Raw genomic sequence first — 24,379 nt, 5'->3', positions numbered from 1 at the left:
TAATGTATTTTTGCTGCACTACTGCTATTCTTTGCAATACTAAATTTGGCTCTTTACTTTAAAAGGAGCTTTCAAGCCTCATTTTTTTTAATCAAATGGCTTCTTGCGGACATGCCAGTGCCCTAAATCCTCCTGCTGCTTGAAAGGTCTGTCACAGTTGGATATTTAGAATCTGGAGCAGGGCAGACCCTGGAAATGTTAATGATCACGTGGAGCGCAGTTTTGGGTTGGAAGACTGAACAATGCTCTGGAATTAACTGGCTTTGAAGATCCTGTAGACAAAACAACTGCTGCATTATCCTTAGGTTGCTGCATGAGAAACATTTACCAAAGATCTTTGCTTTTTGCACTTCATAACTAATGGCAACATTTTTTTTCTTGGTTTTGGAAAGAGTGCAGAGGGATTAGAACACCTTTCAGTTTTTATTGCTGCCTGTGCCCCTATTAAGCAGATTCATTACCTCAACTTGTCCTTTTTACCATTCTCAGTAAAAGTAAAGGAAAACCCCAAATTTTGGGCTGTCCCGAGAGATGTAATAGCAGGGAAATCTTCCAACTAGTTCTGGTAACCTGGGGATCCCCAAGGAATTCCCTTAAAGCGGAGTTCCGCTCATTTTTGTTTATTAAAAGTCAGCTACAAAAAGTGTAGCTGCTGACTTTTAGTAAACGCACACTCGCCTCTCCCATGGTCCAGATTCCTTTTCTGTATTCTGCAAAAAACCTGGTTGATCTTACTTTTCTCCATCACCACCTTCTGTTCATGTCCCCAATTCAGCTAGGGATTTTGCAGCTGTGGTGGTAACCGTGCACATGCCCAGTTTTCAATGAGGGAGGAAATGCTCAGTATAGAAACTATTGCATCTGAGCAGCCCATGTGACTATAGAGTCACACGTAGGCATATACACAGTGGTTAATGACAGCCCACTCCTTCCCTTCTCCTCCATGCCCACCAACCAGGTGACTGGCAGAAATTTGCCCACATCGTGTTATTTAAACAAAATAACATTTCTAGTTAGATTTTTTTTTCTCCTGGTTTTTCCTGTGTAAACTGCCGGACTGGGCGACAAGTTGGATAATCTAGATCCAGTGGTCACCCCATTCTGGCCAGCGAACATGTGCAGACCTCAGCTCTGCGATAGGTTGGCCGCAGCATAGCTGCACCGGACAGGGGGCTGGCCTGTGAGTTAAACGCCTCATGAGGTTGCATACAACTGGGTCTCTGCCCAAGTCGCAGCGTTCCTCCTGGCCGACAATCCCCCATTTCAATGGCGAGGGGTTCTGTCTGGAGTGGTGCCCGCCTGTTTCCTGGTATGGTGAGTAGCTGTCCCCCCCTCACCCTCTGGAGGGGAGTTGAGGGACCCCCTCCTTCCCCTCCCCTGTCCCCTCATCCTTTGGGGGCGGGGGGTGTGCCGCCAGTGACCGGACTATCGTCTGTGCAGGGTGTGGGGGGTTGTACCTAGTGGTGGCTTCTGCCATGGCCCCCTGGCCTGCCTGTCCTGAGGCCTAGGGATCCCTCCTGGGGTCACCATTTTCTCTTGTAGACTTTGTGCTGCAATGCACAGTGGCCATGTTTGTGTAGTCCAGCAGCCATTTTGCGGGGGTTTGCCATAGAAAACAGCGGCAGCCATGACAGTGGAGCCCTATGGGTGGGGATTTCAACAGTTGGAGCCCCTCCTCATCCCCTGGTGCTGAATCCTGGATCCTTTCTTTTCTTGATCGGGGTTCGTGCAGTGCAGATTATCCTGGTGGCTGCAGTGCCTGATTTCTGGGGGGGGGGGGAGAGAAGAGAGTCTGGTGGGGTCCTCTCCCTCTTTGCTGAGGATTGATTGGGGCTCTGTAACTGGCAACCAGGTGTGCTGCCAGAGCGGTAGGGGTGTCCCTTAGTAGTGTTTTTACACTTTTTTTGTGGGGTCCCCCTGGGGACTCATGGAGTCTTTTAGAGCACATTTCCCCACTTGACCCCCCCTCTCTTAGGCTGCAGGGCCCTTCGGGTCCTAATCATCCATCGACGCACTGACGGCGGTCCTGTTGTCCTCTGTGTCCCGGGTGGAGTTGGCTTTGGGCAACAGGCTGGCAAAAAAGCGCCTTCCCCCTGCCTCATCTGTCCCCTCAGATCGGGACTCTGATTCGGCCACCGTGGACGTGGGTCTCCCTGCATGGGTCTTGGACCACGCGCCCTGAATCCTCCTCTCTGCAACTGCTCACGAAAAGGCGCTGGGGATGCAGTGATTGTATCTGTGTGTGTGTGAGACCTTGAAGATGGAGGATGCAGCTGCGATGGAGGCGCAGGTCCCCCTTGGCACTGACATGCCATCCCTAGCGGCAAAGGTGTAACCTTTCCCCTCCTATTTTGACAGAATTGTCTCTAAAGAGTGGGGACGACCAAGGCGTCCCCTTGGGGTCCCTTAGTGCTTTGCTAGGCAATACCCCTATAAGGAGTCTCTTGTCCAGTTTCCAGGTTAAATAAGGCAACCATGATTCCAGTTGAAGAGTCCCCAGCCTTTAAGGACGCGGCTGACAGGAAGGTGGTGGCTGTGGCAGCCTGGCTGATTAGGCACTGAGGCCGATATTCATCATTGGCCTGGTGTCGCAGACTCTGACCGAGTGGGCTAAGCTTTTATGCCATGATCTGGAGGGAGAACAAGCTACCCCCCTGCCTTTGCTGAGCTGGCAGACCAGCTGCTCCAGGGGCTGCAGTTTATCTGTGATTCCTGTTTGGATGCTGCTCCCCCAGTGGCTAAGCTCTGTGTTTCGACAGTGGTCCTTCGGCGTGTCTTTTGGCTTAAATGGTGGGCTGGTGAACAAACTTCTAAAAAGGCCTTGACTAATCTTCCTGTTTACGGAGATCGCCTGTTTTGTGCTTCCCTGGATGACCTCATTAAAAGTCTCACAGTGGGGGGAAGAGTACCCTTCTTCCACAGGCTACTAAGGGCAAGGACTATCGTCCTAGATGTGGGCCGCCCTCCTCTGCTCATAAGAAGCTTTTTTTTTTTTTGTCCCTCAGGGTCGACTGACAAGGTTCAAAGCCCTTCAGGGCCTCCTCTGGAGGATCTAAACAAACTTGGTCTGGCAAGTCAAGAGCGGGCTTCTCCAGACCCGAGGACAAGGCTCTTTTCAGCTTGAAGGTGCGCAATCATCCATATCTCTGGTGGGAGGATGTCTTTGCTGGTTCCTGAACCCGTAGACTTCCCTGGTACAAGACAAATGGGTCCACAAAGTCATACGGTCCGGCTACAAGATTGAATTTCATTTTTACCCTCTGAAAATAATATTATTTCCTTTCCTTTCAACGTGCGACTTTTCCCGGTCTGCTTACAAGCTCTCCTTGGTGTGATGCAAGACCTTTTACTTCAAGGGGTGATTGTCTCCGTTCCGACTTCAGAACATTTTCAGGGCTTTTACTCAGACCTGTTTACAGTCCCCAGAAAGAAAGCAAGGTGGGTCCTGTGCTGGACCTCAAGGTGCTAAACTGCTTGTGCAGGCGCAGAAGCTCAGAATGGAGTCTGTTCACATGGTGGTGGCTTCCCTGCATCAGGGGGATTTTCTTGTCTCCACCGACATCAAGGATGCTTACCCTCACATTCCAATATGTGTCAGTCACCAGCACTTTCTCTGCTTTGCTGTGGGAGAGGAGCATTATCAGTTTGCGGCATTACCCTTTGGTCTCGCCTCCGCTCCTAGGGTCTTCACGAAAGTGTTGCCTGGTGCTAGCATTGTTACATCAGTAGAGTATCACAGTCCTGGGCTACTGGATGGCCTTCTTTTGCGAGCAGAGTCTCCTACTGCGCTGGTGGAAAACCTGGAGATCTCCATACAGGCCCTGAGGAAGTTCGGCTGGATTCTGAATCTTCAGAAGTATGCCTTAGTTCCTTCCACGAAACTAGACTTAGACTATCTGGGTCTGACTCTGGACTCAGCCTTAGCCAGAGTACTCATTCCTCTGGAAAAACTCCATAAACTGCAGGCAGCAATTCGCCTCCTGCTTTCCAGCAGATGGTCGTTCCAGCCCTTTTTGCCGTACACCTTTCCGGAGTGGTATACTGTCAGGCGGATTACCTTAGTCGTCAGGTGTTGGACCAGGGGGAATGGTCTCTTCATCCAGAGGTGTTTCATCAGTTGTGTATTCGGTGGGGGCATCTCCAAGGTGGATCTGTTGGTGTCTTCGCTCAACAGAAAGGTGCATAGGTTTATGGTACGGTCACGGGATGCCCTGGCGGACGCTATAGACACGCTGGTGGCCCTGTGGGGTCAGTATAGTCTGATTTTTGCCTTCCCTTCTCTCAAGCTTCTGCCAAGACTTGTATGCAGAATGAATTCCGATCATCTTTGTGGCCCTGGACTGGTCTCGCTGGGCTTGGTACGCTGATCTGGTGCGGCTGGTCGCTGACGTTCCTTGGAAGCGTCCTCTTAGGAAGGATCTGCTGTTCCAAGGAATATTCTTCCACCCTGCTTAACAGTCGCAGGCTTTGACGGCTTGGCTGTTGAAAGCCAGTTACTGAAGGATAGGGGTTAGTCTGAATCTGTGATTCCAACGCTGTTAAAAGCTATGAAATTTTACTTCTATGAAGATCTACCATGGAGGACGTACATCGCGTGGTGTGAGCCCCTTGGGGTTAATCCTCGCTTCTTCTCTTGGATCTTGACCTTTCTTCAACAGGGGGGTTAAACAGCAATTGGCCTTGAGTACCATCAAAGGCCAGGTGTCGGCTTTGGCGGTCTTCTTTTAACGAGCCTTGGCCACCCACTCCCTCGTGCGTGCTTTTCTTCAGGGTGTTCGCAATTTGGTTCCTCCAGTGCGGTCTCTGTTGCTCCCTTGGGACCTAAATTTGGTGCTTTCGGTCCTCCAGAAGTGTACCTTAGAGATTCCCTTGTTTCCACTGTCTCAGAAGGTGGAAATGAAGACATTGTGTTGACTGGCAGCATTATCCTGTCATTCATCTTACTTGGTGGCTCACAGAGATAAGGTGGTTCTTCGCCCCTGACAGCTGCATATCGATTAGAAACAAAAAGTACTTAGATGGTGTGTTTTTTTTTTTTTTTTTTTTTTTAATTAAAATAATTACAGTTCCATCTTTCATATACAGAGAAAGAAGGGACAATGTAAATTTAACAATGTGTGTTTAGTATCACTTTAAGCTGCTTACTATAATCGATGAATGTATTACTACAGAAGACTGTCAGACTCCCAGATGCGTTACAGAGACTACTAGAGATAAATATTATTACAGTCCCATTTACAGAACCTTGCTTCCGCATTTGTGCTCCCTATACCTCCTTAAAAATTATTGGGCCAAAGCAGGATCCATTATTGCAACGCCTTAGGAAAAATAAAATCATAAAGTATAAAGAGGTGGACAGGACAGAAAAATGTACAATAGTGTTAAATGAATAAATACATTTTTATTTACTTGAATCCAGTATAAGGATCCATTCACACCTGAGCGATCTGAATCGCGGGCGGAATTGCCGTGATTTGGGCGCTATTAGGAAGTAATGGCATTGCACAAGTGTCCCGCGATTTGAAATTGCAGGCAGAATTGAGGCGATTCCACCTGTGATTTGGATCGCTCAGGTGTGAATGGAACCCAAGTGTGTTTTCTCTGGTCTGAATACACCTAGGAAAAGAAAACAGACTATGGTTTGCAAGGGCTCAGAGAACCACAGAATGGACACAAGGGCACTAGGCTGACCCTAGCACTTCATCCTAAACCTTTAACCCCCACAATGAATATTCAGTCTTCCCCCTAACACAAGAAACCTCTACACAGATGAAAATGGAATTTGGCGTTGTGGAGCACTTACTAAAAATTCAGGCTTTAATGCATTTGTAGTCCCTGCCATGAGACAAATATGCAGACTAAAAAGTCTGAGTGATATAAGAACTCCTGACTGCTTGTTCCAGACAGTGATCTATACTATTGAATAGCAGCAGTATGACAGCGGACTATCTTTCTTTTTCAGGAGTTCAGCAATGGCAGCCCTCTGTACTTAACTTGTTACATATTTCCATGGAACTAACCCTGAACTTCAGGCAAATGGCTGAATACACAGATTTGCCACACACAGCGCAGCCATGTCAAGCAGGGAAGGGGACCTGATCATTTATTTATTTATTTTTTTCCTTCTGTAGTTTCACTATCACTTAGGCTCCCCTCACACGGGCTTTCCACCCGGCGGACCTCGTTTTGCTAAGCGGGGATCGATCTGCCTATCCCCGCTGAACAGGCGGGTGACAGGTCCCTCTCTGCTTACTTTGCAGGGACAGATTTGTCAGAGCCCTGCTCTCCTCTATGGGAGATCGGATGGAAATGGACCTCCTGTCCATTTTCATCCTATCCTCCAGATGGGTGGAAAATAGGGTTTCCATCTGTCTGGATTTCACGGATCGGATAGCAGCGGGTGTCAGTGGACTTGTGACTGCTGACATCCGCTGCTCCATAGGGGTGCATGAAGCATTCAAACGGGTCCGCCTGAAAAACTGGCAGGCGGACCTGATCGGAAAGCCCGTGTGAAAGGCCCTTATAGGTCTTCTTTAATCTCTAGGGGGAAGAAGCAGACTGATGAGCTTGTTTGTTACCTTGCTCCTTGCACTAGATCACACCTGATTGGATGAACAGCTAAAACAGCATAACAGTCAGAAGTCTTGTGAGCTGATATCTTCCTATACTGGCTGCCTCTGGATTGTTTTTAGGATAATTCCCTCTGGACTACCAAACACCTTCCCCTGTTTTAGGGAAGGCAGGAGATGTTATGTAGTTTTCAAACTGTGTTATATAGTTTTAACGCACTCCCCTGTTCAGGTGACAACGCTGCTCATACAGTTTTCACCCAAGGACAGGAAGTAAGTTGATAGCGGGTTAAAATGGAAAAAATCTGAAAAAAGTAAACAAATGCAGCCAATTACATCTATGGGCCAGTAAGCTACAATGCTCTCCGTGTTTGGTATTGGGTTTAGATATGTTTTTATTTTCACCCTTGCCTTTACCTAACCCTTAAAATAAACTCTTAAGTCCCTTTCACATGGGGCGGACTCCATACTCCCCACCCGCCTGCTCAGCAGGGGATCTCTCCGCTAATCCCCGCGGAGCAGGCGGATGACGTGTCTGTGTCCGCACCGCTATGCATTCACACAATTTCACACTACGGCAAGAATGAGCCCTAACGTTTAAAGAGCGCCTATCATTTTGGATCCAAAATGAATGGGACGGTCGGTGAGTCAACAGCGGGATAGAGATGACAGTTGCTTTTTAAAAATTATGATTTTAATCGAGTTGATTTAAATAAATCACCCCCAGCATTACGCAGCACATTCATGCACATAGGACACCCAAACTTAGAGGTGATTTATTCCAAAGAAAATATACTTTTGCACGCTTGTACTGACTAGTATTCCAATGTTTCTCTTCTCCCCTTGTTGCTCTCCCTCACTCAGTTAATGTGACTCCAGTGCTGATGGAGAGGGGCAGGGGAGGGGCAAACAAGAATGCTGTTCTGGCACCCAACGATCTCCTTTTCAGTCGATTACATCCTTGGTTGTTAGAATGCAGGCGGTTAAAAGGTTGTACTGATGCTAAATGAAAACATGGCATTATGTATCTAAATGCAGGCTTGATCCACCCACTGGCTTGTATACAGTTTTTGGGCAATTTTTGCCAAGCATTTTGCCACGGCACCTCTGAAGAAATCTGAAGGCATCCTGGTTGAAAAAGGCTGCTCCTAACTTCATGAGTCAGGAGTACTTGTGGTCTCCTTACCAGTGCACGTTTTATTGATTTTCTCAAGCTTAGAAGTGCTTCGCTTGTAAAACTCATAAATTGGTGTGCTGTCAATCAGTAGCAGGTGAGCCATTCAAATGAAGCCTTTGTGCCACCTGTGCATGTTGGTGCACAGAGAGTCTGGAGGTCGCTGTGTAGTCCATTGGGTAGGGAATCTGGAGCGCTCATTCTGCAGTGGCTCCAAGAAGACATCGATGGTGATAGAAGCCACTGCAGAAAATGAAGGGTTGATAGGAAAAATAACAAAGGTGATTAACATACAGTACAAAATAAGATAATGATACAATTGTTGGCAATGTTTTTCCATTTCTTTATGCATTGGGTTTAAGGCCACTCTAAATGCCACCAGTAATTGCCTGTAAACTTTCCCTAACTTGGCCAGTGGAAGGATGTACTGCAAGTGTGAAAAGATCATTCTTTATGCTAGAGAAGATGTAGTGATCGCTGATTGGGCACAGACAATTTATAGCATGCCTAAGGCCCCTTTCACACAGGCGGACCGGACCGTTCAGATCCGCCTGTCCATTTTTTTGGCGGATCTGAATGGTCCCCCCATGTATCCCTATGGGGCATCGGATGTCAGCGGAGACCTGTCCTCTGACATCCGATCCGTCAGATCTAGACGGATGGAAACCCTATTTTCCATCCATCCAGCGGATCGTATGGGATCGGATGAGAATGACCGGTCCGTTCCCATCCGACTCCCCCATAGAGATGTATGGGGAACTGACAGCTGTGTCTCCACACACAGCGCAGAGATACAGCTGCCATCCTCCTGCTCAGCGGGAAATCGGCGGATTGATCCCCCGCTGGGATAAATGGAGTCCGTCCGGACAGTGTGAAAGAGCCCTAAATGTCCAATAGTGAAACTTAGGCCCTGTGCACACCTGAGCGTCTTTCAGCTTGTAAATCGCTCATCTCTGAAGTCTTAAAATGTCCAACAGGCGAAATCCTATTCATTTCAATGGCCCCTGTTCACATCTGAGCGTTTTGGCATCTGAAGCAAAACTCCTGAAGCTCAAAAGTACATGAGCTTCTTTTTTTGGCAAGATTACAAGCGTTTGTTAGATGTCAATGCCTGCCTCCAAACACATAGTTACATAGTTACATAGTTAGTGAGGTTGAAAAAAGACATCAGTCCATCCAGTTCAACCTATGATGTGTGTGCGTGTTTGCTTTTAACCGTACATTGCATACCCCTGTATGTTGTGGTCTCTAAGGTGCCCATCTAATAGTTTTTTGAAACTATCAATGCTCCCTGCTGATACCACTGCTTGTGGAAGAGAATTCCACATCCTTGCTGCTCTCACAGTGAAGAACCCCTTACGCATTTTAAGGTTAAACCGCCTTTCCTCTAGTTTTAGTGAGTGGCCACGTGTCTTATTGTATCTCCTTTCTCTGAATAGTTTGTTCCTTATGCTCGGGTCGCCAGTACAGAATTTGTACATTGATATCATATCCCCCCTCAATCGTCTCTTCTCCAGAGAGAATAGGTTCAGTGCTTGTAGAATTCCTCATAGCTGATGTCCTCCATTCCCCTTATTATTTTTGTTGCCCTTCTCTGGACTCTTTCCAATTCCAGCACATCCTTCCTGAGGACCGGTGCCCAGAACTGGACAGCATACTCCAGATGTGGTCGGACCAGAGTCTTGTAGAGTGGGAGAATAATCTCTTTATTTCTGGAGTGAATCCCCTTTTTTATACATCCCAGTATTCTGTTGGCTTTGCTTGCAGCGGCTTGGCATTGCATGCCACTGCCAAGCCCGTTGTTTACCAGTACCCCCAAGTCTTTTTCCATCCTAGACTCACCCAGAGGTTCCCCCCCTAGTGAGTAGCTTGCTTTCTGGTTTCTGGCCCCCAAGTGCATTACTTTACATTTTTCAACATTAAACCTCATCTGCCATGTAGTTGCCCACCCCGTTATTTTGTTCAGGTCTGCTTGTAAGGTTTCCACATCCTGCATAGAAGATATTTGCATGCTTAGTTTAGTATCATCCGCAAATACTGAGATTGTACTAGATATCCCCTCCTCTAGATCATTTATGAATAAATTAAACAGGATTGGTCCCAGGACAGAACCCTGGGGGACCCCACTTTCCACACCCGCTCAATCCGAGTACTCCCCATTAATCATCACCCTCTGGACTCTCCCCTGGAGCCAGTTCTCTATCCAGGTACTCACCTTATGGTCCATACCTACCTTCCTTAGTTTGTACAGTAAGCGTTTGTGGGGAACGGTGTCAAAGGCCTTTGCAAAGTCCAGATACACCACATCCACAGGCTTACCTTTATCTAGGTGGCGGCTCACTTCATCGTAGAAGGTTTATAGATTGGTTTGGCAAGAACGATTTTTCATGAATCCATGCTGATTACTACTAATAATACAGTTTTCATTACTAAAGTCTTGTATGTGGTCCCTTAACATCCCCTCCAAAATCTTGCAGACTACTGATGTTAGGCTGACCGGCCTATAGTTACCCGGGATATATCTCGGCCCCTTTTTAAATATTGGTACCACGTTGGCTTTTTTACAATCAGCTGGCACCATACCCGTCTGTAAACTATCCTTAAAGATCAAGAATAATGGTCTGGCAATCACCTGGCTGAGCTCCTTAAGAACCCTCGGGTGCAAGCCATCCGGTCCCGGTGATTTATTTATGTTAAGTTTCTCTAGTTTAGTTCCAAGTCTATCTTCTGTTAGCCATGGCGGTATTTCCTGAGGTGTGTTGTTTAGTTCGGCCTTACAAGCAAGGTTCGTGTAGCCCCCCCGATTCTTTTGTGAAGACTGAAGAGAAGAAATTATTTAACACTTCCGCCTTTTCTCTGTCCTCAGTAGCCATATTACCTTTGTCATCTTTTATGGGACCAATGTGTTCTGGCCTCGCTTTCTGGCCTCGCTTAACACCTGCAAAAAACGCCTGTAAAATACCTGAAAGACGCCCAAACAAACTCCTGAAAAGGATACGCTTAGGTGTGAATGTGTGAGTGATTGAAAGAGCTTGTTATCTGTCTTTTTGTAAATGAATCTTCAGCCTTGCCTGCATTCTAGTTACTGTGTACTGTATAGCTCATATAAAAACTACACGGGAATGTCTTTTTTTTTTTTTTTTTTCCAGGGGCATTCAGGGGCATTAACTACATAAAAAGTATTGTTTTCTAATAGTCCACAAACATACACGTCACGTACATGAAAGAGTTCTCCAGAGCTCAGTCTAGTTAGCTAGCAAAAAGGACCTAATGAAGCCTGCTACAAATATATTTTATTAAATGCAGAGGTCTCACTTGCACATGTTGAGGGGAACATCTTGCAGGGTCCCCTCTTCCCAGTGCATCAGCCTTCCTTAATAAATATTGGCATTAAAGTCGTTCCTGTGTGACAGAATTTAGCTTTACCAGTTTGTGCTTGCTGTTCAATAGGGCAGCATGCATTGCTTGAGTCATCTCCATGGATTTGTGATGGTCCAGGTATTGCACGCTTCACCCAGCACAAACCTCCGGTATGAGACTTGTGAGCATTGCTTGCTGCCCAGTCAAGCTTGCTGCCCAGTCAAGCTGTAAAGCAGAAATCTGGCACATGAGCATAAGACATTGTAAGCTAAATCCACTAGTTTATCACTTTCAGTTATTGACATACAGTAACGTTGACCTGTCAGTATTCTGCATGAATAAATTCCTGACATGTCAAAAATAACTGCGGTATAAAAACAGCCCCTTTTATCATTTGAATAGCAGTCCTTGAGTTCCAGCCCAGTGACTTAACTAGGCCAAGATTATGTGATCAGTCTGCTGCAGGCAAAAAGAAGCATTTCCTTAGTCTCTTCTCTCTGTGATGAGATTACGACATTGTAATGACATTGTGTAGCCAGGGACAAGATGCGAAGCTGAAACAGGAGCTAAATTGTCATACATTTGTAAACTTTAAGGCCCCTTTCACACAGACGGACCGTTTAGATCCGCCTGTCAGTTTTTCAGGCCGATCTGAACTGATGCCCCATGCATCCCTATGGGGCATCGGATGTCAGCGGAGACATGTCCACTGACATCCGATCCATCTTATCTGGATAGATGGAAACCCTATTTTCAATCCATCCAGCGGATCGGATCAGATGAGAACGGACAGACGGTCCGTTCCCATCCAATTTCCCCATAGAGAACAGCAGGACCTGACAGCTGTGTCTCTGCACACAGCACGGAGACACAGCTGCCATCCGCCTGCTCAGTGGGGGATCGGCGGATCTATTCCCCCCCCCCCCCACTGAGATAAACGGAGTCCGCCAATGGATCGGATTGTGTGAAAGGGACCTTAGGGATTTGTGCCAAGGCAAATTTACCTTGTTAACATTCACTACACTTCCATTGACCTGTACCAAGCATTGATGGTATTTCAAAGGGTTAAACCAGGCTCACCCTAAGCAGTGCCACTGAATGAGAGATCAGACAACCTGATGTTTCCTTTTGTAATTTGAACACAAAAGTGATCTGCTTGGGCGCTTCTGATTATACAGATGGGCTGTTGCCAGGTAAGCAGTAGATCCAGTATTGTCTGTACTTATAGTACTAAGTCAGAATGCAGGGGAAACATTTGTGATATATTAGACCCCTGCCGTCTCCATAAAGAGGACCTGTCACTTGCACAACGCTATCACATAGGAAAAAGTTAGAGATGAAATAAGAGTAAGAACCAAGGAAGGTAAGTGATTGCAGGCCCTGGAAAGGGAAAATGCTCCCCAATAAAGGAGGAAAGATGTGTACAGAGCATATTTCCTCCAGTAACCCTTTCTTCTGGCAAGGTCAGCATTTACTTATCTTCCTGGAAGCTTATTCTTATTTTAATATTCTTTTTTAAGCTTTTACCTTTTTTTGCAACTCTTATTTCTTGATATTTTGTTCTGCTGGTCACGTGCGAGTACAGAATTGTTCTTTACACAGTAATGATGTTGTTAGTGTGCATAAGTAAACCATATGGATACAATTTTTGGGACATAATCATTTTAATCTATTAAGCCTAATCACTGGGGCCCTGTTCACAGCTGTGTTTTAGGTGCAGTGCGTTAAAAATCCTGCATGCTTTATCTTTAATGTGCTTTCTTCTAAACACTCCTTCTGTAGAATTCAAAGGTAACATGTCTAAAATGCGCCAAAAAATTCCCTGCACAGATGTGAACCAGCCCTAAGGTCTTCTTTACACAGATAAAATATACATGGTTGATCTGCATTTTTGAATGCCTACCTAAAACCTAACATGGCAGCTTTAGTATGCCATCCTGGATGCTTGCAAACCGGCCATGTGAAAGAGGCCTAAAACTTTATAACCCGTTAAAGCGGAACTAAACCCTCTTATCCTTTTCAGCTAAGGAAGCTGCCATCTTGGTCCCTGTTTGATCTGCAACTGCCATTGTGCTGCACATGTGGTCAGTTATGACACCAGCCATTTGATGGATTGACAGTTTGGCTGAGAACAAACCTATGTGACAGCATTACCGGCATGCTGGGGAGTTTAACTGTTTTTGAAACTGTTAAATTGTTGGGTTTAGTTCCGCTATAACGATATTTAAAATATTTTAAAATTAGTATTAAAATACCAGGTGGTCGTCTGAGAAGCTCATTGTTCTGGCAATGCTTTGTACCGATCACAAAGACTTTCACTGGAGACTACAGTTGGGCATTTCAACATACTTTACACAGGAATAGTCCACTGTTGTCAAAAGCTTCCTTGACAAATGCCATGCAGCTATCCCTATCTACTGTGCATACATGTAGACGAGGATTGGTTAAAAAAAGGTTGAAGGTGAAAAAAACTGCAATGCAACAGAGGATGAAAAGTATGTAGAAAACAAGTGTTTCATAGTTACACGGTCTGGTTGAAAAAAAGACACTAAAGCCCCGTACACACGTACCGATCGTCGGCTGAACGATCGGATGTCTTTTGTCCAGGGCTGTCGTGTCTGTTGAAAAATGCAAAAGACTGCACACAAATTTTGTCGGCCAACAACAGCCGACTGCAGAAGTGATGTCATGTGATGGTTAACTTTCCGTGTGTTTTTTCTTCTCTGAGCATTCCCAGTCTTGCAAATCTGCTGGTTGTCGGCCGAATTCTGTACTGACTGGCGAACAATTGGCCGTTCTGGTGTTGGCCAACAAAAATTTTAATGCCTCCACGACAGATTCTTTTTGGCCGAAAGTGCACTGTCGGCTGTCGGAAGCATCATACTAACAAGCCCACAATCGGCGGATCGGTCGTCGGCCGAATATTTACGGCTGACAATCGGTACGTGTGTACGGGGCTTTAGTCCATGTAGTTCAACCAATAAAAGGGGGAAAACAAAACACATTATTTTCTTTTTTTTTTTTTACTTTTATTTCATTAAAGTAATAACTGCAATGGTTTGTTTTATATAGCACCTAAAAAATGTCAATTAGTTTACATCTATTGGTTCTTGCCCACTTTATTAAACATATTAAGCATTTTTGTTTAGAGATATTATGCATTGATCTGATGCTCTCCTGCTCTAATTTGGGGATGTTTTTAAAAGGGAAAATGTAGTCGTGTAAATGATGGCAGATGGCAATTAGTATATATATTTTTTTCTCCCAAGTTTATTAATTAATACAGAGTAAGTTGACTATTGAGTATTTTCTTCAAGGTGAATATAGAGTTGTGATTCATTAATCTCAAAGCAGTGTTGCAAATCCAGAGCATTGCTCATTACTATATCTTGTTTGTGTTGTGTTGTTCATCTGCCCAAACTGAGCCTAATTTCTTCTTGTCTTCTTGTCCATTAGGGATATGTCCTCAGCACCTACCACTCCTCCATCAGTGGATAAAGTAGACGGATTTTCTCGGAAGTCCGTCAGAAAAGCCAGGCAGAAGAGATCCCAAAGCTCTTCACAGTTCAGGTCTCAGGGCAAGCCAATTGAGTTAACGCCTCTGCCTCTGCTTAAAGGTAAGTAAACAAGCCGGTTGCTCAAATCCTGTTTGTTATACCTGCTGAATCAGCTGTCTTTTTTTCAAAGACCATCTCTACCCAAATTTGATATTTCAGTTTTGCAAGGCTGCTGACATGTTGAGTTGCATTCAGTGGCCAGATAATTTCACCAGCCTTCTTTTCTCATTCAGATGACAAAACCGTGGAGTCTTCACGGGCTTTCAAATGCTTTTTGGGCTGGGTAGAGATACATGAACCATTGTGGTGACATCTTGTCACTGCAGTCTTGAAATTTGAAATCTTAGGATTATATCCATCCATGCCCTTTCAAAACTGAAGTTGATTTTGGGCAGAGTTGTCATACTTTTTCTAATGTGCTCTAATCTAATAATTAAAGCCCCCCCCCCCAACTTGATTGACTTGTTTTAAAGCGATCACCGCTTCAGCTTTTCCAGGTTTTTCAGCTTTTAGTTGGTGCCTCATTTTGGCATTTTTTTAAAAATAAATCAGCCTTTGAAAAATTTAACAACCCTGATGACAACCAGGGATTTTCTAACATTGCCGGGATTTCCATGTCCTGTTTTGGAAAAGAGATCTCCCTATTGGTACACAGAGGGCAGAAAAACTAACAGGGGCTATAACACCCCTTTACTCTACTCTACCCGAAAAAAAAAAAAAAAAAAAGAAAGTTTTACTTTTAGTTTTACTTTGGTCAGAGGGATCTCTCCTGTGTTATATTAAATGTGTGAGCCATATATTTCCTAGAAGCATAGGATCTATAGCAGTGAGGGTGAACCTTGGCACCCCAGATGTTTTGGAACTACATTTCCCATGATGCTCACCTACACTGCAGAGTGCATGAGCATCATGGGAAATGTAGTCCCAAAACATCTGGGGTGCCAAGGTTCGCCATCACTGATCTATAGAATTGGAAGTATATGGTTTTACATACCTCATGATACATACACATTTATTTAGTGATGATTGCTGCGTAGCTTGAAACTTTTTTTTTTTTTTTAGTTTTCTGGTTTCACGTTAGACCATTTTTTTGAGTTGGTTGCGCAGGTGTTTTATCAGAACAATGTTTTTGAAAAGGAATAATTTTCAATTTGTATCTTAGTGCACAGAAACACAATGTAATCATCCAAAAATTCCTATGAAATGTAAGTGAATAAACAACGCTAATGAGGAAGATGATGTATTTTATAAAATATATCTTAATTAACTGCTTCAGGACAATCATTTCTACACATAGGCCACACATTAGGGATAGTTTCACACTTCCCCACTGCTCTTCTAGCAAGTTGCAGCTAACCCACGGTTTTCATGCGGGTTGGCTGTGCTTTCCTATAGACTTCTATTTTGTCCCACGGTTTTCTGAAAGCGCACCAAAACCTCAGGACTTAATAGAAATGTGTGGGAAAGCACAGCCAACCCGCAGGAAAACCATGGGTTAGCTGTGCTTTGCCCAAAGTGCAGCGGGACAGTGTAATGCCGCCCTACAGCTAAAGCAGGATTGAAGGAGAATATTACCTTCCATAAACTAGTACAATTCATGATAAATACATGATGAAAATTGCATAAGCAGATGATATATTAAGTAAAATCTCATGTCAGAATGACATTTGGATCTAGAAATTAGGACTAAAAGTCAATATTGTTCTTTTGTAGAAAAGTTGAGCTTGGCTTCACCCATTACAGCTCCTGAGGCTATTTGTTGGTTATGGAACTAACCATCATATCAATGGGCTAATTGGGATAGATGGGAAGTTGGTACGGTCAAGTGGTTGTAATGGCTGGAGGTTCTTTACCTTAAGGTGGAACTAAACTCCCCTTGAATCCACTGATGTGCCGTCCCAGTGAGAAAAAAAAACAAAAAGGGGCAGACTCAATGGAACACTTGGTCTTTTTATGCACCCCTCACTTTTATGTTTCTAAATACCCTATAAAATTTATATACGACCTTAGGGAAGGTCATTGATCTGTGGGAGTTGCAGACATTGATACAAAGAAGAAATCTTGGAGGAAGAGTAAGTGGTTGGTTGTAGATGCTTATCAGTTGGTGTTCAGTCATGATATACTGTGACTTCTTGGGTATCTGTTGGATTGAGAGGCTTTTGTTTTCTTTTTTGTTAAGCTGTACAAAGTCATACATTTTAGCTTGCCGGTTTTTCGATGTAGTGGCTGCATTTTTTTTTCTCTTTTAAGCTTTTTTGCCTTCTGATCCTGCCAGTAACACACTTCCTGTCTTTGGGTCAGAACACCACTCGCCACACTGTGTAAGGCTCCATTCACACCTGGGCGTTTTTGAGTGATTTTCAGCTCCAAAAACGCTCAAAAACAAACGTTCCAAAACGCCCAACAAGTAAAACCCCATTCATTTAAATGGCCCCTGTTCACATCTGAGCGTTTTGCAAAACGCCTGTAGCAGAAAAAAGTACATGAGCTTCTTTTTGGGCTGATTACCAGCGTTTTTGATAGATGTCAATGCCTGCCTCCAAAAACGCCTAAAAATCGTGGTAAAATTGCAGTAAAAATCACAGTAAAATTGCGGTAAAAAACGTGCGAAAACGATACGCTCAAGTGTGAATGCAGCCTAAGAGAGAGACAGGGTTCTCACACTAGGACAGGACTGCAATAATCTCTTACTCTCCTCTTCTCTATAACCTAGTTGGCAGGAGTTTTGTAGTCTTAAGAGTGATGGGAACCATGTAATTGATTACTTTAGGTCAGCAAATGCAGAGAGCATAGAAAGTTATCTGATGACAACATTTCTGGAGGGATCAGCAGGTATTTTTGCACTGCTTTGGAAGATACAGCAAAAACCTTTCAGTGGGTTTATTTAAAAGACCAAAAGGAGCCAAATAAGAGAAGTTCATTGTTGGAGTTTGCATACCCTTCAGTTGTCTAAACTTAACAAACTGTCTGGCCAAAAAAGTCTGCACCAAAAAAAAAGGTCACACACTCTAATATTTTGTTGGCTTTGATTACGGCACGCATTCTCTGTGGCATTATTTCAATGAGCTTCTGCAATGTCACAAGATTTATTTCCATCCAGTGTTGCATTAATTTTTCAACAAGATCTTGTATTGATGATGGGAGAGTCCGACCAATGCACAAAGCCTTCTCCAGCACATCCCAAAGATTCTCAATGGGGTTAAGTTCTGGACTTTGTGGTGGCCAATCCATGTGTGAAATTGATGCCTCATGCTTCCTGAACCACTCTTTTACAATTTGAGTCCAATGAATCCTGGCATTGTCATCTTGAAATATGCCCATGCCATCAGGGAAGAAAAAATCCATTGATGGAATAACCTGGTCATTCAGTATATTCAGGTAGTCAGCTGACCTCATTCTTTGGGTATACGCAGTAACTATCCAATAGGATAGTTACTGCATGCTTAGTTTAGTTTTTTTTTGGCCAGGCAGTGTATTACTGGAGACTCAATTTTTACTGTAAATATGTACAGTGACACCTTTTTAGAACTATGTATTTCGTATTAGAACTTCTATTTCCATTGATGAACATGTATAGGTGTGGACAATAGTAATTAGGTACCAACGTTTTTTCGAAGAACTGGAGTTTATTCTCCTCGGCCACTAATCTGATTCAGAACTGCCTGAAGGTTTGTATCTGATTGGAAGCTATGGAGAAAAACCTCTATTTCCTAGTAAGAACATGTTGATCATTCAGGTCCATAGTGCCCATACTTAACCACTTCAAGACCAGGCCTATTTCTGAGATTTGTTGCTTGCAAGTTCAAAGTTAGCATTTTTTGCTAAAAAATTACTTTCTCTATCGTTCATTGACAGACGCAGTTCTCTCTGATTCATATCAGTAGGGTAATACGGCCCCCTACAGGAGTAGGACACTAGGCAGAAAAAAGTTCTGGCTACGCCTATAATCTTTAATCTGCCTAGTCAGGAGTAAGGACCTTGTTCCTTGCTGGGATCTTTGGTCCTGGCATAATAGTCATGTTTTTATGTAGATTTTTTTTTTAGCTAGTCCTTTTTTTTTTTTGTTGTTTATAGCCAGGGAAGTGACTGCAGGCTTGTGCTGTGGCCCGGGGCTGATATTTTGAACAAGTGGCCCACGGGTTGGTCACCAGGGCCCTAGAGAAACAAATTGTCTGAAACTTTCCAGTGTGGCTAAGTGATTAGTTTTTGGGGCAAACCCATGTCCAGTTTTAAAAAGCAATTTTATTATATGTTTGGCTACTATTTTCTGCTAAAATGCATAAATATCAATTTAAACCTCTGTTGGGATATAAAAATTTCCTAAAGCATTTTGTAGTTACCTTTTACTAAGCAGATACTGTTTTTAGTTGATTTTAACATGGAATCTAGAACGATCAAAATGGCGATTTGTCCTGTAATTTACTGTTCTTTCCCAATTAAACTATCATAAAAAAATATCATAAAAAAATGCAGATGTTCAGAAGTTGTTTGCGTTTTCATATCGTTGAATATTGCAAAATGTTTTCTCTTTTGAGGATTGAATAACATTGGTTGTTACCGAACGTGTCCTTATTTTACACATATTTGGTCAGTGAAACATACGATTTCTTGCACACTTGGCTACCATGTTTTCCATTAATGAGGTCCCAATAGCTTTTTACAGTAATTTTAGGTCTGGTTTACACTAGTGCGATTTTAGAGGTGCCTTGCACAGAATTGCATGACAATGGCGATCACTTGGTTTTCTATGGTGTCATTTTAGATCAATGCAACTCACCACAAAGCGATTTTGCAAAAGGTTCCTGTAGTACTTTGGTGCAATTGTAGTGCGATTTTTATTTTAGAACATACAGACCTTACCAAAGTTGCATGCAAGTAGCATTACAAGTTGTATAAGCGTATTGCAGCGGTGGCAAACTAGCCTAACCGCTGTATGCTTGTAAATTTCATTCTTCTCAGCTGGCTGCTGTGTACAACCATGGAGTGCTCCACAGTTGGAATGTAGAATGTCAGTGGAGCTGTGGACAACAGATGGTGCAAATGTAGAGTGTATGTCATATAAAACTGGTTTATCAGGTCTTTGTAGATGCCAACTAGATAGACCGTCAAACATTTTTTTTGTCTCTTGGTTACTTCAGGGGAGAAACTTGTTCGTTTTTTTTTTTTCTTAGATCTTTAGGTCTTCCTTGGTCTTTATAGTGGGTATAGTACTTTCCCTTATGAAATTTTTATTTTATATTGTAGAAAATACTGAAAGGGTTAGTAGGAACAGGTATGGGAACACCCACAAGGTATTTCAGAGCAGAGCCAAGGACGTTGGCATTGAGATTGATCTGCTGTAGCCCTTAAAGCGGAGTTCCACCCTGGGACATTTCTTTCTTCTAAAAATATCCCCGGGACAGTCAGGGCTAGTGCATTCCACAATGGCTAGCCTCTGATCTGTCCCGGGTTGCACTTACCTGCAAGAAGAAATACTTACCTTGAAAATGTATTGTCCAGCGCTGCCATCTCAGGTGTGGGCAGCTTGAAGCCAGTGCGATCCTCTTCTGTGTCCTCTTCCGTCTTCTTCGGTCCCACGATGCCCTGCACCGGCCCCGCCGTCACTTCCGGTGCGGCAGCGTCATCCCTGCACAGCTTCTGGGCATGCCCAGAAGCTGTTTAGCAAGGTATGACGGCGCATGCACGGGAACTGACGTCGGGGCCGGTGCAGGCGCATTGATTCCTGGGAGCGATGACGTTCAGCTCCCAGGAATCATTGCAAAGCCAGGAAGTGACGAATTGCCGTGGCCGCCGAGGGGAGGAAGAGGAAGTAAGGTAAGTATATTTTCTTCTAAACAAGGTAAGTTAAAAAAAAAAAAAATTGCGATTATCCATTTGTTTTTCAGGTGACCCCCGGAGCGAGAAGATGGAGGTAAGTTTAATTTTAGGGTGGAACTCCGCTTTAAGCCATGTAAGAAACTAATTGGTCTGCCAGAAGCCAACTATAAATGAAAGATCACATTTTAGTAAACTGAACTTTTAACACATAGTCAGTGTTGACTGCAAATATACTACTACTGAAGTTCAGCATAATGAGAACCCAGAGTTCAGTCAAATTTTGCCCAGTATATAGCAGGTTCAGAAATTGGTCCCTCAGACCCCTTCTAGTTTGAGAGCCTCTGATCCATGAGTAAGTAGTATTTAATGGAAGGGTAACAGAAGGAGAGGTGGAATTGGATTTCGTACCTTCTGACTTAATACACCCATAAAAATTGCTAACGTTTCTTAAACTGGTTGTAAACCCTTACATACAGGGCATCTGGAAAGTATTGAAGGCGCTTCATTTTCCACATTTTATTAAGCTACAGTCTTATTCCAAAATTAATTGGATCGGTTATTTTCCTCAAAATTCTACAAACAATACCCCATTTTGACAACATGATAAAAGTTTGTTTGAAATCTTTGCAAATTTATTAAAAATAAAAACCAAAAAATCTTTGCCATGACATTCAAAACAGTGTTAATTTCGTCAACTAAAACCGACTAAAACGTTTTCGTTGACTAAATTAACACAATTTTAGTCGACTAAAATACGACTAAAACTAAAACAATTCAGATGACTAAAATACGACTAAAACTAAAATGGCATTTTAGTCAAAAGACTATAACTAAATCGAAATTTGCTGTCAAAATTAACACTGGTGCATGCTCAAAGCTTAATACCATAAATAATAACATATATTAGATTTTTCACTCCAGGACCAGCAGTAGTATATACTGAGTTTGGAAATTGTAGAGAAATGCTTAAATAATGCATTACAAATTACAATTGAACTACACCCAGTCGATTATAGATGACTAAAATGTACTGGAGTTTTAGTTGACTAAAATGTACTGGAGTTTTAGTCGACTAAATACAACTAAAACACTTGCAGAAGGCTAAAACTAAAATGCCATTTTAGTCCTAAGACTAAAACTAAATTGAAATTTGCTGCCAAAATTAACACTGATTCAAAATTGAGCTCAGTTGCTTCTTGTTTCCACTGATCATCCTTGAGATGGTTGTACAATGTGATTGGAGTCCACCTGTAGTAATTTCAGTTGATTGGACATGTTTTGGAAAGGCACACACCTGTCTAAAGAAGCTCCCACAGTTAACCGTACATGTCAGATCACAAACCAAATCATTAAGTCTAAGGATTTGTCGGTAGACCTCTGAGACAGGATTGTATTGAGGCACAGATCTGAGAGAGGGTACAGAAAAATGTCTGCAGGATCAAAGCTCTCAATGAGCACAGTGGACCTCCATCATCCATAAATGGAAGAAGTTTGAAACCCATAGGGCTCTTCTTGAAGTGGGCCACCTGGCCAAACTGAGCAATCGAGGGAGATGAGCCTTAGCCAGGGAGGTGGCAAAGAACTCGATGGTCACTGCAACAGAGCTCCAGCATTTCTCTGTGGAGAGAGGAGAACCTGCCAGAAGAAAAACCATCTCTGCACAACTCCACCAATCAGGCCAGTATGGTAAAATGGCTGGGTAGAAGCCACTCTTCAGTAAAAGGCACAAAACGGCCTGCCTGGAGTTTGCCAAAAACCACCTAAAGGACTCAGACCATGAGAAACAAAATTCTCTGGTCTGATGAAACAAAGATTGAACTTTGGCCTGAATGGCAAGCATCATGTCTGGAGGAAACCAGGCACCGCTCATCACCTGGCCAATACCATCACTACATTGAAGCATGGTGGTGGCATCATGTTGTGGGGATATTTTTCAGCGGGAGGAACTGGGAGACTAGTCGGAATCGAGGAAAAGATGAATGCAAACTTCCCAAAAACAGGTGTGTCAAGCTTGTAGCATCATACTCAAAAAGACTTGTGGCTGTAATTTGTGCCAAAGGTGCTTCCAACAAAGTATTGAGCAAAGACTGTGAATACTTAAATACATGGATTTTTTTTTTTATTTTTAATAAATTTGCAAAGATTTCAAACAAACTTCTTTCACGTTGTAATTATGGGGTATTGTTTGTAGAATTTTTGCTGAAACATAAAATGTGGAAAAAGTGAAGCGCTGTGAATACTTTCCGGTTGCACTGTACCAGTGAAGTGACTGGCCTCAGATAAGTTGTACCTGTTTATCGGTCGTCTCTTTTTTTCATCCATTCAAAGTCCAGATTTTATAAAGCTTGTCTGAGCTGTCAAAAAAGGGGGCAGAGAGCTGAAGTTACACAGTGTAAGTTACACACAGCTGATTGGAGGGAATGGACCCCCTATTCACACACAGGAACAGTACTCAACAATAAAGGATAAGTTCACTTTTAAAAGAAAATAATGAATGCACTTTTTTTTTTTTTTTGCAGCGCCATGGTTGTTAGTTGAAAACTACAATCTGACAGCCGTAAAAGATGTCGGGACTTGTAGTTCATTTATACACAGAGATTTGTGTATGAATGATGCGGCCCAGTGAGCAGAGCCCTGTACGGCCTCTGTTTTTGACAGCTAGTGCAGGGAACTTCTCCACATAGTGCTGCCACAGGGATAACGAGCAGCGGGTGGTGGCTGTAGCCTTGGGAACATGTTACACCCTAAAAATGGGTGGAAAATGTAACCTGTTCCCAAAGGTGAACTTATCCTTTAGGACCGTTGGTGTCCGCTTGCTCAGCAGGGAATCTGTCTGCTAATCCCAGCTGAGCAGGACGGATGGCTGGCTGGTCTGCTCTTCTCTATAGGCGTTCTGATGTAAACGAACCGCCGGTCTGTTTGCTTCTGGGAGCCCTGTCAGGCCATCTTTGGGTTTTGTGTGCAGACATTTGCGTGTATTCCCATTATCATTAAGCTGTTTGTTTTGTTTACTATGTCAAGCTGACATATAGTGATTAGAAAAGGCTATCTTCATTGTGGTTTACATGTGGCCTACGGACATCAAATGCTTCTGCTGTGTCTGTCATGTCAGATCATGTTTATTCACACAGACCAAGCAAGCATTTGTTAATGGTTTGGTTATGTGTACAGACTTGGCGAGCACACAGTAGTGAAGGAACATGTTTGAGATGTTTGCTACCATATGCATTTTAATTTTGGGAATGCCTGGCAGTCTCTCAACTACAACTGGAACTCGCAGTATAAAGTTGTGCAGTCCTTTATACTTGAGGATTAGGAGCCTCTCACAAAACTTTTTAAATATGAAGTTGGCTTTTGTAATGGAGCATTCAGCAATGTCTTAATACATGATTGCGAAGATCAGTGGGGGTGCTCTATACACTTTTGTAATGTACCTAGATCACTACCTGAGTCCCACAGCAAAATCCTATTCAACCACATTGGTCAGCACTCACCACCCTCGGCGAGGCACTACAGCATGTTGCAGTGAGTTTGAGCTGCAGTGTCCTACTCTGACCCCAAGGCCCTTGTTTTACTTGCAAATCCTTTCTTGGGTGAACAGTCTACTACTGGGAAAGGTGAGGTTCAATTTTAAGAATAGGTGCTGGGCGACAGGCTGGATAATCTAGATCCAGTGGTTCCCCCAGCCCAGCCAGCGAGCATGTGCTAGGTTGGCCACGATATAGCCTTACAGAGGCTGCCCTGCCACTTAAATGCCTCCCAGGGTTGCATATGACCAGGCGCTGGTCCGAGTCACAGCGGCCCTTTGGCTGACCGCTTCTAATTTGTTTACGAGGAGTTCAGCATCACTCGCACCATAGAAGGGTAAGTACAGTCCCCCCTCTCCCCTTTTTAGGCGGTTT

At 43.7% G+C, this 24,379-nt stretch overlaps 1 protein-coding gene across 2 annotated transcripts in view; it reads left to right on the top strand.

The window, feature by feature from the left end:
- The window catches only part of PPP2R5E (protein phosphatase 2 regulatory subunit B'epsilon), a 250,772-nt gene that overhangs the window by 47,525 nt on the left and 178,868 nt on the right, over positions 1-24,379 (top strand). For both annotated transcript variants that reach the window (XM_082275546.1, XM_082275545.1), the window contains exon 2: positions 14,560-14,720. In XM_082275546.1, the coding sequence (XP_082131672.1) occupies positions 14,564-14,720 (157 nt within the window). In that variant the 5' untranslated portion in view covers positions 14,560-14,563. The remainder of the gene's footprint in view (positions 1-14,559; positions 14,721-24,379) is intronic.

This window comes from Pelophylax lessonae, assembly GCF_965119305.1.
Source record: "Pelophylax lessonae genome assembly, chromosome: 13".
Taxonomy (NCBI): domain Eukaryota; kingdom Metazoa; phylum Chordata; class Amphibia; order Anura; family Ranidae; genus Pelophylax; species Pelophylax lessonae.
Note: the sequence above shows the minus strand (reverse complement) of the source record. Positions and strands in the feature narration are given on the sequence as shown.